General features: G+C 44.5%; 1 protein-coding gene across 1 annotated transcript in view; it reads right to left on the bottom strand.

Annotated features, from left to right (window-relative positions):
• Positions 1–13876, bottom strand: part of ZDHHC8 (zDHHC palmitoyltransferase 8) — a 65335-nt gene that overhangs the window by 8530 nt on the left and 42929 nt on the right. The window contains exons 2-10 of the mRNA XM_087913377.1: positions 13059–13180; positions 11239–11396; positions 9250–9422; positions 9038–9140; positions 7531–7622; positions 5156–5288; positions 3532–3637; positions 2952–3061; positions 451–1487 (exon numbers count right to left, since the gene is read on the bottom strand). Coding sequence (XP_087769503.1) covers positions 451–1487; positions 2952–3061; positions 3532–3637; positions 5156–5288; positions 7531–7622; positions 9038–9140; positions 9250–9422; positions 11239–11396; positions 13059–13180 — 2034 coding nt within the window. The remainder of the gene's footprint in view (positions 1–450; positions 1488–2951; positions 3062–3531; positions 3638–5155; positions 5289–7530; positions 7623–9037; positions 9141–9249; positions 9423–11238; positions 11397–13058; positions 13181–13876) is intronic.

The raw sequence follows: 13876 nt of genomic DNA, 5'->3' as shown, positions 1-13876 counted from the left end.
CCGAATAACCAAAGATCCATATACAAATACCCACGAAAACCTCAGAAAACAAATATATATATATATATATATATATATATATATATATATATATATAATTAAGCAACTCATTTCACATCCTCATTGGATCTAAGTGCTGAAATCTGAAACTTGATACTTACGTCTAGTAGCCAGACTTAAGTTATTTTACATGCAGTGTGCTTTCTAGTATGTTACTCTTAAATATTGGATGAGTCCAGGGAATTACATCCTATTTCTGAGTAACAAACGAGATTATAATTTAGTCTTGGCTTAACTCTTATTTCCAGGTAATTTAATAAGTGCACATATACATTTTTGAGACCTCCCACCAGCTGAAAAACCATCAGAAATGTTAAAAATAATCCACAGGTTGAACTCTGCACCCAGTTTTCCCACACACCACTGCAGCCACGCGAAAACTCTCCATACCTCGCAGTGCCTATGGACTGGGCTTCGGTCAGCTCCATCGTGTTCACAAAGGAGATGGATTTTGGAGCCCCGTATGAGGGAGACCGGGGGATCCCACTTGGAGATGAAGGAACTTGGTGGCTTGGTGATTTGTAGGAGCCGTTACTCATCCTGCCCTGCAGCGCCTGATGGGCTTGGATGTTGTTATTGGCTAGGTCTGCTTGGAGAGAAGGTGTGGAAGTCCTTGACACTCGGGTCATAGCGCTGGAGAGGGAAGAAACAGAGGTCTGCAAAGCTGGGTTGCGTGCACTGAAGCTGCTGTGGGGCATCAAATTGTCCCTGGAGCCGTATCTCAGGACTAAGCTACGGGGATCGTCCGAGAGCAGGCTGACTTGCTGAAGGCTGTAAGAACTTGGGGTGTCGTACACCCCTGAATCTGCAAACACGGAGTCTGGGTGAGAGTGCAGGAGCTTCTCCCTCTCCTCCATCTCCTTCCTTTCTTGAATGGACGCCATAATTGTTTTCGACAGGTTGTCGTAGCGGACTGGGGAGGGGTCTCGTGGGTGCTGGGTCAGCCCACCTTGCCCGGGGCTAAAGGTCTGGGGAGACGGGCGCTGGAGTTCCCTGCCCCTCAGATGGCACATTTTGGCAGACAAATATGGCGAGTGGTATCCGACGGAGCCCACCGCGGCGTGCGCAATGCACCGCTTCCCGGCTGGGGAGATGGGGTTGAGCAAGCTGTCATAGGATAAGCTCCCATTCCTGTTGGAGAGGGAATTGGGGGCAAAGATGCTTTTGTAGGGGGTGGAGGTCGCCCCTTCGGATTTCATGAGATGGAGGGGCAGTTTGTCGGGGCCTCTCCGGCCACCCGCTTTCAGACTTAGGGATCTGGAGTTGGCAGCAAAAGAATCAGCTTGGAGCGGAGAAGACTGATAGGTCTTGTGGAGGGAACTCTTCCGATAGTTGGGGAGCTCCATGCTGGGCTCAGATTGATAATCCAGGCTGCTGTCATTGTCATCGGCCAAGGAGCTTTGCCTGAGTCCTTCGTGGAGGGAGATCTGGGAGAAAAGAAGAAAATGTCCGATGGAGCTGCTGTTGGCTCTCCTGGGCCAACCAGACAGGAAACGTGACCAGATGAGCGAATTCAACTTTATTTGTAAGGCCACTTTAGCAGAATCTTGCAAGTCTGAAAGTACAAATCTCCCACTGTCTCTTTTTTAGCCTAATAATTTAGGGATAATCCTTTCTGAGTTTCTGCCTTTGCTCTCTCTATGTCGCTGAAGGCCACGTCGTCTCTTATCTGATTATTCCCTAGGCAACCTATCTTCCCCTGTATTCCCAGATCATTCCCACGTACATCAGTAGAAGCAAGTGATTTCTTTCTCCCTCTCTCTGCTCCTCTGTGTGTGTGTGTGTGTGTGTGTGTGTGTGTCTGTCTGTGTGTGTGTGTCTGTCTCTGTGTGTGTCTCTCTCTCTGTCTCTCTCTCTGTCTCTGTGTGTGTGTGTGTCTCTCTCTCTGTGTGTGTGTCTCTGTTTGTGTGTATGTGTCTAATCGGTCTGTCTGTCTGTCTCTGTGTGTGTCTCTCTCTGTCTCTCTGTGTGTGTGTGTCTCTCTCTGTGTGTGCCTCTGTTTGTGTGTGTGTGTGTGTGTGTGTGTATGTCTAATCTGTCTGTCTGTCTCTGTGTGTGTCTCTCTCTCTGTCTCTCTCTGTTTGTGTGTGTGTGTCTCTCTCTGTGTGTGTCTCTGTTTGTGTGTGTGTGTGTGTCTAATCTGTCTGTCTGTCTGTCTCTGTGTGTCTCTCCGTCTGTTTGTCTCTCTCTCTCTCTCTGTGTGTGTCTGTCTGTCTGTCTGTCTCTCTCTCTCTCTCTCTCTCTCACACACACACACACACACACACACATCCAAGGAACAAATCCCTGAAAAAGGATGTATGAGCCATTACACAGCTTTCTTAAAAATGGCCTTTTCATTGGTGCTGTGGCCTCATTGTTCAAAGGGACAAAGAACGATGTTTAAAGGCTGGAGAGGAAATTACTGGAGAGGGAAAGGAGTAATAACCAGGGGAGGAATTCTACCGGTTCGGACCGGTTTGGACGAACCGGTATTTCTGATTATCATTTGGCCCCGCCCGCCTGCCCCTGCCCTAGTAATCTCCGTTATTTCCCCGTTTTGCAGCTCAGCTGATTCCTCCTGGCCTCAGCTGTTTTATTCACAAGGGCTGCAGTAGAAGGTAAGTATTAGAGCTGAAAAAAGGTGCACGCTCACCGAACTAGTTGTTATACCGGTTGAATCCCACCCCTGGTAAATAGCATAGCATAGCATAAGCACAGCACAACGTCCCTTTCAGACACATTATGTAAAGATCTGGTTGAGAAACACTGTTCGATCTGCTATCCTTCCACTGTAATTTTTTATTTTGACCCAAGGAAGAGGCAATTACATAGACAGAAAATATTTATAATTGGCCATTTTGTTTCATTTGGTCAAGCCTAAGAATCAACTCACAACCATGCCATCTTACCTGCTCAGATGTTCCATGATAATGGACTTTAGAGTTGTGGCTGAAAGCAGGGCGATATTTGTACATGGCAGGTGTAGGAGGGCTGATCAGCTTGGGAGAAAGGCTGCTCTCTGAAAAAACAACAACAACAAGCCATTGCTTATGACACGCCCAAAGCATGATTGAGTTTCACATAACCCTTCATATTGTTTGCTTATTTACAACTTAGCAAACTACGTAAATCCAGCTAGCACATTTTTCAAATCTTAGCTTATGGCTTAAGGTATTATACGGACCCAGTCGATGATGGCTTAGCCAGTAAACTGTAGTTAAACAAACTATGGCTTAGTTTCTATGAATCCAATAGTTTCTGCATCTACGGGCTCAACCAAATCGTAAATTTTGCACCATTTTAAAAGAGAGAAATCCACACGTCCACTTGATTTAAAAAACGAAACAAAAACTCACCTTCAGTGCAAGAAAAAGAAAAAAAGGGAAATTCACACAGAGAGAAATTAAAAGAGAGAAATTCACAGAAGTTCACTTGAAAAATAGGGAAATTCACAGAGAAATTAAAAAAAGATAATATCAAATCTTGTACCTTCAGTGCTTCCCAGTTCACTGTATTTACTGGAATCCCCCTTGGGTGGAAGTGGAGGCTGTATATCCATGGTATTTTCGTCTAGTCCTTCAAGGCTAATTTTAGACTGAAAAAAAAAATCACAAAACAAAGTTAAGCATTGCGGAGTAGTTTATTCTAACTCTTAAAATCATGCATTTCCCCCCCTCCCCAGATGTCTTTATAAACTATACAGGACAACAGTGGTCTTCACCCATTGTGTTGAACCGCAGCATTCTTGGTTCCGTTTGAGTTTAGCCAGAGTATGAAAACAACCACTGTGATTTGCTCATTCTGGTTTATGGCCTAATGTGTTGCCTGAACTCCTCCAGTTGAGGCTTGTTCAGCAAACCGCGGTTCAACAAATAAACTGCTTAGTGAAGTCTAAGAAGCTTTGCTAGGAGCCAGTTTGCTCTAGTGGGTAAGGCATCAGGCTAGAAACCAGACCATGAGTTCTAATCCTGCCTTAGCGGTGAAAGCCAGGTGGGTGTCTTCAGGCCAATCACTAGGAGACTGGGAGTTCTAGTCCCCGCTTAGGCATGAAAGACAGTTGTGTGACTTTGAGCCAATCACCGGTAGACTGGGAATTCCAGTCCCGCCTTAAATATGAAAGGCAGCTGGGTGACTTTGAGCCAATCATCAGGAGACACTAGGAGACTGGGAATTCTAGTCCTGCCTTAGGCATGAAAGCTGACTGGATAACTTTGGGCCAATCCTCAGGAGACTGGGAGTTCTAGTCGCATCTTAGCCATGAAAGCTGGCTAGATGACTTTGGGCCAATCCCTCTCTTTGAACCCACCTGACCTCACAGGGTTATTGTTGTGGGGAACATAGGAGGAGGAAGGAGTGTTACATATGTCGGCCACCTTGAGTTATTTATACAAACAATAAAGGCAGGATACAAACAAACAAATGCAAATAATTACACAAATCTGGCACCTAGAATTTTTGCTTTGCAGCGATGGAAACCCGAAACAAATGACTAGCTTTGATTTCAGCCTGGATTGACTCGGATTCAGCTATCATGCTAGACCATAATTTAGCTTGTCTGGCTTTGGCTGAACATGTTGTACAAACCCAGCCAAAGGTAAACCTAAAGGTTCTCCTCGCACATCTGTGCTACTCGTTTCTGGCTCTAGGGGATGGTGCTCATCTCCGTTACAAAGCCAAAGAGCCAGCGCTGTCCGAAGACATCTCTGTGGTCATGTGGCCAGCAGGACTCAATGCCGAACGCGCATGGAATATTCTTACCTGCCCACCGAAGTGGTCCCTGTTTTTCTACTTGCATTTTTACGTGTTTTCGAACTGCTAGGTTGGCAGAAGCTGGGACAAGGAACGGGAGCTCACTCCGTCACGCGGCGCTAGGGATTTGAACCACCAAACTACTGACCTTTCTGATCGACAAGCTTAGCATCTTAGCCACTGAGCCACTACACCCCCTGACAAACCCAGCTAGTACAAGTTAACTAACTCCTAAGGCTTAAATAGCATGTTTTATGAATTCACCCCAATGTAGGAAAGTTTTATGGAAATCTTTCACCAGGAAAATATGGAAACAGATCTCTGTACAGGCGGATCCTGTGTAGAAGATAGCTCAAGGCTTCACCTTGTTCTGGTTGAGGTTGGCTTGAACACCGTTGTCACTTATTTTGACGGTGATCTGTCGCTCCTTTAGATCCGGCCTCAGGAAAGGGGGCTTCACACTAACCATCTCCTTCTTCTTGGGATCCACAATGTACCTGCAAGATCATGGGATCGTGAAATGGATGCTTTTCATTAAAAGATACAACCTCATGAGTGCTGCAGCAGACCCCCTCAATGGCCCGGCTGCGGTGAATGCCTGAAAGTGGCTTACACAAAGGAACAATTAATAAGCTACTAAGAGAGGAAGTTAAGAGTTCTTCTAAAATATTGGTTAAAAATTCAAAAATGGTTACAAGAGATGACCAGTGAGCAAATAGAATTAGAACCGGAATTGTTTTTATTGGAGATATTCAAAAAGAAATACGGGAGAAATATAAAATATTTAATATTGCATATTTTAACGGTTGCCAGGAGTGCCCAGTATTGGAAACGTGCATGCCTACCACCAGAGGAATTGATTATCCAGAAAATAATGAGCTGTGCTGAGATGGACAAATTAACCTTGAGTTTACAAGAGAAAGAGGAATCGGACTATTATAAGATTTGGGAAAAATGGTATTGAACAGAGATAGATTTATGGATAGATAAATAGATTGTAAAAAATAAGGATAAGATGTAGATAAAGATTTATAGCTGCACAAATTTTATATATTTGTAAATAATGCACAAAATATTAGTATAAGATGAACGTCACAAACAATTGCTGTTAAAAGATTTATATTTTTGTTGTTTGTCTCTTTAAAGTTATAAAAGATTAATATAAAGTTTTCAAAAAAAAAAGATTGCTTCTAAAGAAATAAAATGTATAGCAGCAAAACGGGTCATCTACAAGGATGGATCATCTGAAGGGACGCCATTTTGGTGTGAAAGGCCACAGACAAAGGCTTGATGGGTGATGAAGTTACGTGATAGTAACGTCTGCATTTCCTGCATCGGATGAGGAGAGCACCTCTTTCTCCTTCTGTCCTGGCTACTTTTGACCCGGGCACGATTGAGAGCGTTTTAACAAAGTGCATCTCTGTTTAGTTTGGTGGCAACAGTGCCTCAGATAGAAAGTCCCTAAAGTGAGTGGTGAGGACAGTGGAGAAGATTATAGAAAGCTCGCTTCCCGTTATTCAGGACACTGCTTATCAGTGCTATGTACTTAGAGCTCAAAGCCTTGTTAGAGACCCCACACACCCAGTTCATGGTCTGTTTGTGTTGCTCCCCTCTGGGAGGAGGTTTCAAAGTATTTCTAGCAGGACACAACTACATTCTGTAACTGCTTTGTTCCCTATGCCATCCGTCTGATAAACTCGCAGGATTTGTTTTTCTCATCACGTACGCGTATACATCTAAACTAGACGGTGTTGTTTCTCTGTGTCATATAATATATGTGGGTATATACATAATTTTGTATTTATTTATTTATTTTGTCATGTTCGTGTAGTGAATATTGGAGGCAGTGTTCTTTTGAGAGCTGCGTGCAATGAAATTTCATTTTAATATGCACCGATTCGTGACAATTGTCATGCCCCTGTTGGAGACTGACTCCGACGGAAAGGAGGAACAGCCGACAGGGAGTGGAAGTGTGGCTCCGGAGGTTGTGGAGGAGGCTGGGGAAGGGCAGAGGCTGGCTGGGCAATCATAGGAAGACCCAGGCCCATCCCCTCTCCATCCCAGGGCACGCAGGGAGGAGAGGATAAGGGAGAGACGTGAATGGCATGGTCTATGGAGGAGGAAAGGGCCTTGATCCCCTTCATGGGCTGCAGCTGTGAGAACTGGTTAAAAGGACGGACATGCGTATGGGCCAGTGCTGGAAACAAAGCATGGAAATATCTCTAGTCTGTCATTCCTCTCCGAGTTTGGCGTCCTTTCTAGTGTGTGTTCCGATATCTGTGGACATCTTCAAGCCCTTATCTTGCCTGGTTCCCTTATTGCTTCAGTGTGGTTTGTGTTGTTTTTACTCTTTATAATTTATAGGCATTTTTAGTTTAAACAGCATTTCCTCCTTTTCGTAACTGCTTGTGGGGGAGTTTTTTTGTCTCCAGTCAGGGATATTTGGAGCTTTGAAGCAAAGTGAAGGAACAAAAGGGGCTTCACCTGTTTTTGTGCCTGTGTTTATTTTGTATCCCACCCTGGGTCATCACACAATAAAATGTATTCTATTCCATTCCACTCTATTCTATGTTAATACGCGAAGGTGCCCAAGGCAGAGGTTATCATCTATCATTTCTACAGATTCAAAATATAATCCGTAAATCAGTGGAGACCAGCTTGTCCCGTCCCCAACCTCTCATCCCCACAAACCCAGCGTTGGTTAAGGACCAATCTTCTGTGTTTCTCCTTAGATCTCACCTAGGAGCCAGGGGGCTGCAGAGGACATGTTCCACGTTCCCGCAGCATCCTTGAGTAAAAGGATTGACTCCTCCACGGAACTTACCCGTCACCTGGAATTAAAAGCAAAGAGGGCAGTTTGGAAAAGGAAGGAAAGCTCCCATTCGCCCGAGGAAGACCTGAATCTTGACCATGTGACCACGGGGGATGCTGCAACGGTTCTAAGTGTGAAAAGGGGTCCTAAGTCAATTTTTTTCAGTCCGTTCACTGTAACTTTGAATGGTCACTAAATGAACTGTTGTAAGTTGAGGACTACCTGTACCTTCAGGTTTGCAAGGTTCTGTCAATTAGCTATATAATAAAATAAAATTAGCTGATCTGATTGTATTTGCTCTTTGGTCCATCTGGTAAGGCTGACAACCCCTTGTTATGCATTATTATTATTATTATTATTATTATTACTACTACTACTACTACTACTACTACTACTACTACTACAGGGAGTCCTTGACTTACAATAGTTCATTTAGTGACCGTTCAAAGTTACAATGAATGGACTGAAAAAAAAATGACTTAGGAGAGAGCATTTTTCACACTTATGACCATGGCAGCACCCGCAAAATTCAGGCGCTTGGCAACTGACTCATATTTATGATGGTTTGCAGTATCCCAGGAGTGCGTGATTCCCTTCGTGATCTTCTGGCCAATGAAGTCAATGGGGAAGCTGGATTCACTTAACAACCGTGTGACCGACATAACAATCACAGAGAGACACTTAACAAATCAGGCAAGGAGAAGACGTAAAATGGGCCGAAACCCGCTTAACAAATGTCTCGCTTAGCCACAGAAATGTTGGGCTCAGTTTTGGTCATAACTCAAGGACTACCTGTAAGTAATCCCTTGTGTGTCCAATCACAAGTTCCTTGTGTGACAAATTCCTGGCGTGTCCAAACAGACTTGGCCAATAAAGAATTCTAATACGTTGACAACCCATGATTTTTAATCAGTTGTCGTAAAGCCGAGGACTACATGAATGGTCAACTGCTCTGGTGGGGCAAGAAATAGAATAGAATAGAATAGGGTAGGGTAGGGTAGGATAGAATTGGGGGAAGGAGGAAGGAGAATGGGATGGGATGGGATGGGATGGGATGGAATGGAATAGAATAGAAAAGAATAGGGAATAAAGAATAGAATAGAATAGAACTCTTTATTGGCCAAGTGTGATTGGACACACAAGGAATTTGTCTTGGTGCAAATGCTCTCAGTGTACATGAAAGAAAAGATACATTCATCAAGAGTCAAGAATCATCAGGTACAACACTTAATGATAGTCCTAGGGTACGAGAAGCAATCAAATCATACTAGGAAACAGTCAATATAAATCGTTAGGATACAAGCAACAAAATTACAGCCATACAGTCATAAGTGGGAGGAGATGGGTGAAAGGAAGGATGGAAGGATTAATAACGATAGTTTTGGAATAGCAAATAATCCCAGGAGTAAGAGGACAGATACAAAGCCGTCTTACCTGCTCGTTGGTTGTGCGTCCTCGGGCCACCAAAACGATGTGGAAAGCAGTCAAGCCAATCACTGGAATGAAGAACAGCCCAGCGATACACATGACTGTCATCCTGGATGCTGGCATTAAGGAAACCCTGCAAATTATTGTGCCACGGGCACTGGAGGACGGTAGGAAGAATCACGGGGGTTCAACCCAAGAGGACCCCAAAAGGAGGATACGTTACGGCAGTATGGGCCACGCCCACTTTTTCAGCATGGTGCAAGACATAGATAAGCCCGAAGGTGAACACGCCGACCATGTGGGCACTTAAAGACAGCAAGAAAAGGAAAAAATAGCGGTAGTTTCGTCTTCCGATACAGTTATTAACCCAAGGGCAGTGATGATCAAAATCCTGGTGAGACAACAGGAGAGACGGTGTAACAATGCAGGCATAACTTGGAGTACATACAGGGTGTTAACTCAAGAATAACGGGGAACGTATAATAAAAATAAAAAGAATAACGGGAAACGTAAAAATAGAAAACACTGTCAGCTTGTCAGGCCTCCAAGAACCAGGAAAGACCCATGGAGTTTACTTCTGAGCAAGGCCTTTTATTGTTCCTCACCTATAGACAGAATCTTGCCAAACTAAAGCAACTGTTTACATCACGATAGATTTACTTGGAGAATTGTTAGGAAGGAGCCTTTTTAGCTCTGTTTCACCTGACCAAACGATCTAAACTTGACTGTCTCTTCACCCTCCTGAGAATCCGGACTGTATGCCACCACAACTCCAGGTTTTTAGTTTTGCAGTGTCCACTATCCACTAAAAGGAGTGGTGCCGTGGCCTAGAGGTGGAGCTCTCACCTCACAGTCAGGAGGCTGTGAGTTCGAACCTAGGTAGAGGCAGGTATTTCTCTCTCTGGGCACAATGAGAATTTATAAGCTGAACAAAACTCCGCATTGGCAACAGGAAGGGCATCCGGCCATCAAAACTTTCTGCTAGCTCCATTTTGTTGCCCAGACTCCACCCCGCAAGGGATTATGGGGTCATTAAAAGATGAGGATGACCGATGCTACTTAAAAGGGGTCAAAACGGCTACTTGAAAGCGCTTCAAAAGCAAGTCGAGGGAACGAAGGTTGAAAAAAAGAAAGACTACGAAGATCATTATCTGGACGGAGCTGGTGAGGTCCTTCAAAAAAATAAAATAAAATAGAAAGGTGGAAAGTTTTTTTTTTTTTCCTCTCCTTTTCTCTTTCCTCCTGCCTTTAGTTTCTCAATGCTTCTTTCTTTCCAGGGGTGGTTATGTCCTGGCAATAAACCTCCTGCTCAATAAAACACTATTACAACCATGGCATAAAATCCTTTTGTCTTCTCGGCCAATAAATTCTCCTCGCTAACCTTCACCCCAGCCATCCCTCTAATGAAGAGGAGTGCGTTTTACCTTCTGCTCTGGCCAACTCCTTTTAATGAATTTCTCTGCCCAGAGTTGGATTCTCATCTCCTGTTTTAACTGCCCAACCCACGACATCAGGAAAGGGTTTTTAAAAGACATTTGTTCCTCTGCCAAGGCGGCCCAAATCGTCTCGCAAGGGGAAAGAGACTTGGAAGGCGCCAGGTGAAGAAAAAGGAGAGAAGTCCCTCGCTTCAGAATAAGATATCTGTGCATTTGCAGGGTCATTTTGGTCTGGCTGCTTTAGAAAGAATGCAGCAACCAGGATGATGAAGGGACTGGAAGCTAAAACATATGATGAACAGTTGCAGAAATTGGGCATGGCTAGTGAAGAGAAGGACCAGGGGAGACAGGATAGCAGTTTTCCAATATTTGAGGGGCTGCCACAGAGAGGAGGAAGGGGGTCAAGCTATTCTCCAAGGCACCCAAAGGCCAGACAAGGAATAATGGATGGAAGCTGATCAAGGAGAGATTCCACCTGGAAATAAGGAGGAATTTTCTGACAGTGAGAACAATCCATCAATGGGACAGAAGTTGCCTTCGGAAGTTGTGGGAGCTTCATCCCAGGAAGCTTTCAAGAAGAGACTGGACTGCCATTTGTCAGAAATGGTTTACAGTCTCCTGCTTGGGCAGGGGGTTGGACTAGATGACCTACCAGGTCCCTTCCGACTCTGTTCAATTCTATTGCCTTTGCTACAAAATCAATACTCGAGGGATCGCGTTTAGCTATATCTCGACAGCAAGTCCCTGTCCCTCTGTCGTGCGTGTCCTTACCTCAACGCAGTTGTCGCAAACGCTGCAGTGGGAGCAACGCGGAGGGCGGTAGAAGTGGCAGGTGGCGCACCATTTCATCCGAACTTGGATGCCTCTGATCTCCACGTTCTTATAGAGCGGAGCTCGGAAGTCGTCATCTTTATCCTCGTCTTCGTCGGCTGCTCGGGGATCGGATGACACAAAGAAAGCGTTGGATGAGACACCAGTTCTCGATTCAGGCCGCCCTCGACTTTACGACAGCCCCAAATTTACGTCGCTACGTGAGGCACATCTTCAGTGAGTTTTGCCCCATTTTAACGGCCTTTCTGAGAACTGTTGCGAAGTGAATGCTGCGGGTTGTTCAATTAGCCATACAGTTGTTACGAGAATCCCACACACCCGCTTCAGGGTCTGGTTCTGTTGCTCCCCTCTGGGAGGAGGTTTCAAAGTATTTCTAGCAGGACATCCAGATTCTGGAACAGCCTTTTTTTCCCTAGGCCATCCCTCCACCTGGTAAACTTGCAAGATTCATTTTTCTCACCATGTACATGTCTACATCTGAACTAGACTGTATTGTTTCTCTCTGTCGCATACTATATATGGATATATAAATAATTTTTGTATTTATTCTGTCATGTGGTTATGGAGTGTATATTGGAAGTGGTGACCCTTTGGGAGCTGTACGCCACAAAATTTCATTTTAATGTATGCTGGTTAGTGTACATTTAAAGTGAAAATAAAGTTATTCTGTTTATCTATCTATCTTCTATTTTCTATCCATCTTTCCCTTTTCCTCTCTATAATATCTCTATCATTCTTTCTATCTATCTATCCATCCATCCATCCATCTATCTGTCATTCTACCACTCACTCACTCACTCACTCACTCACTCACTCACTCTATCTATCTATCTATCTATCTATCTATCTATCTATCTATCTATCCATCCATCCATCTATCACTCTATCTATCACTCTATCACTCTATCTATCTATCTATCTATCTATCTCTATCTATCTATCTATCTATCTATCTATCTATCTATCTATCTATCTATCTACCACTCTATATCTATCTATCTATCTATCTATCTATCTATCTATCTATCTATGGTATTCATCTTTGTTCGGGTATTTTCCCATGTCATTGTAGTTGTGCTTTTAAAGTTGTAGCAACGTTTCGGCAGAATCTCATCTGCCATCATCAATAGAGATTGGATGTACCCATGGTTGGAGGGTGGTCCGATTATGTTCCAGGTGGTCCTTTTTAACCTTTTGGTTGTGGGAAGCCAAACACACAGATCATATTTCTATCTCTTGATGTACATTGGGCCCTGTTCCCGTGAAAACATATCCCAATTCAAATTTGCAAAAAAAACTGCTTACGTGTATATCTGCCAATCTAACACCCAGCAAAGAGCATGCTCCAAAACTCTCCCATGCCACAGACAAGACTCTGAGTCACGGGCCACAACAATAATGAATTGCAAAATAATAACAAAAGCATCCAAGGAATGAATATGCACATTCAGACCCCAAGTATGGACTAAAGCTGGTGTGTGCAAACAAGGAGGAGATTAGGAAACCTAGAGACTTATTAAAGCCACAAAGTTAAGTTTCCAGGAAATCGAAAGGTTTCTCAGATCCGCTGAGAAGATTCCTGTGTGTTGGCTTTTAGGAATTAAGTAGTTTAACTGAAACGCCTCGTGCAGACCTGGTCCTTTGCACTCCTGACACAGGCTTGAGGTTCGTACAATGTCATCTGCATTTGGAAGGAATTTTACAAGAAACGACAGGATAGGCCTTCCTTCCTTTCTGCACTTCTGAAATTCCCAATTTACCTCGTGGGAAGACCCCCGGGTCCATAAACGTGGCCATACTGAAGTTTGCCAGGACAAACAGGAATACGAGCCCATTGTAGAGTGGAACAGCTGGGGAGATGGCTCTGGTCAACCACGGGCACCTGGGCGAAAGAGGCACAAAAGACACGAGGACGTTATTTGTCAAAGCCAACAGCTGACAATTTCCCACCAAACGGAGCAGGAGGCAAAAGGTTAATTGTGCCACGGCAATCTTCTGCCTGCTTCTGATTTCTTAAAGGAGCTCCCATGATGATAATTTCAGGTCCAGAAGGTGAAAAGGGGAATCAAAATGACAGGACACCGGAGGTGGGTATTCAGCCGGATCTGACCGGTTCTGAAGAACCGGTAGTGGAAATTTTGAGTAGTTTGGAGAACCGGCAAATCCCACCTCTGACTGGCCCCGCCAACCCCATCTCTTCTCTGCCTCCCATTGAGTCCCAGCTGATCGGCTGGGTCTCCTTTGGTTGCCCTGCACAGGAGAACGGAGCTGGAAAGCAGGTTAGTGGGGTGGGGAGCAGAGGTGGGTATTCACCCGGTTCTGACCAGTTCTGAAGAACTGGTAGTGGAAATTTTGAGTAGTTTGGAGAACCGGCAAATCCCACCTCTGACTGGCCCTGACCCCATCTATTTTCTGCCTCCCATTGAGTCCCAGCTGATTGGCTGGGTCTCCTTTGGTTGCCCTGCACAGGAGAATGGAGCTGGAAAGCAGGTTAGTGGGGTAGGGAGGGAATGGGGATTTTGCAGTATCCTTCCCCTTCCTCGCCCACCAAGCCACACCCTCAGAACTGGTAGTAAAA

This window comes from Pseudonaja textilis, chromosome 15 (genome assembly GCF_049901715.1).
Source record: "Pseudonaja textilis isolate UNSWEBS1 chromosome 15, rPseTex1.2, whole genome shotgun sequence".
Taxonomy (NCBI): Eukaryota; Metazoa; Chordata; class Lepidosauria; order Squamata; family Elapidae; genus Pseudonaja; species Pseudonaja textilis.
This window is presented reverse-complemented; position numbering and strand designations above follow the sequence as displayed.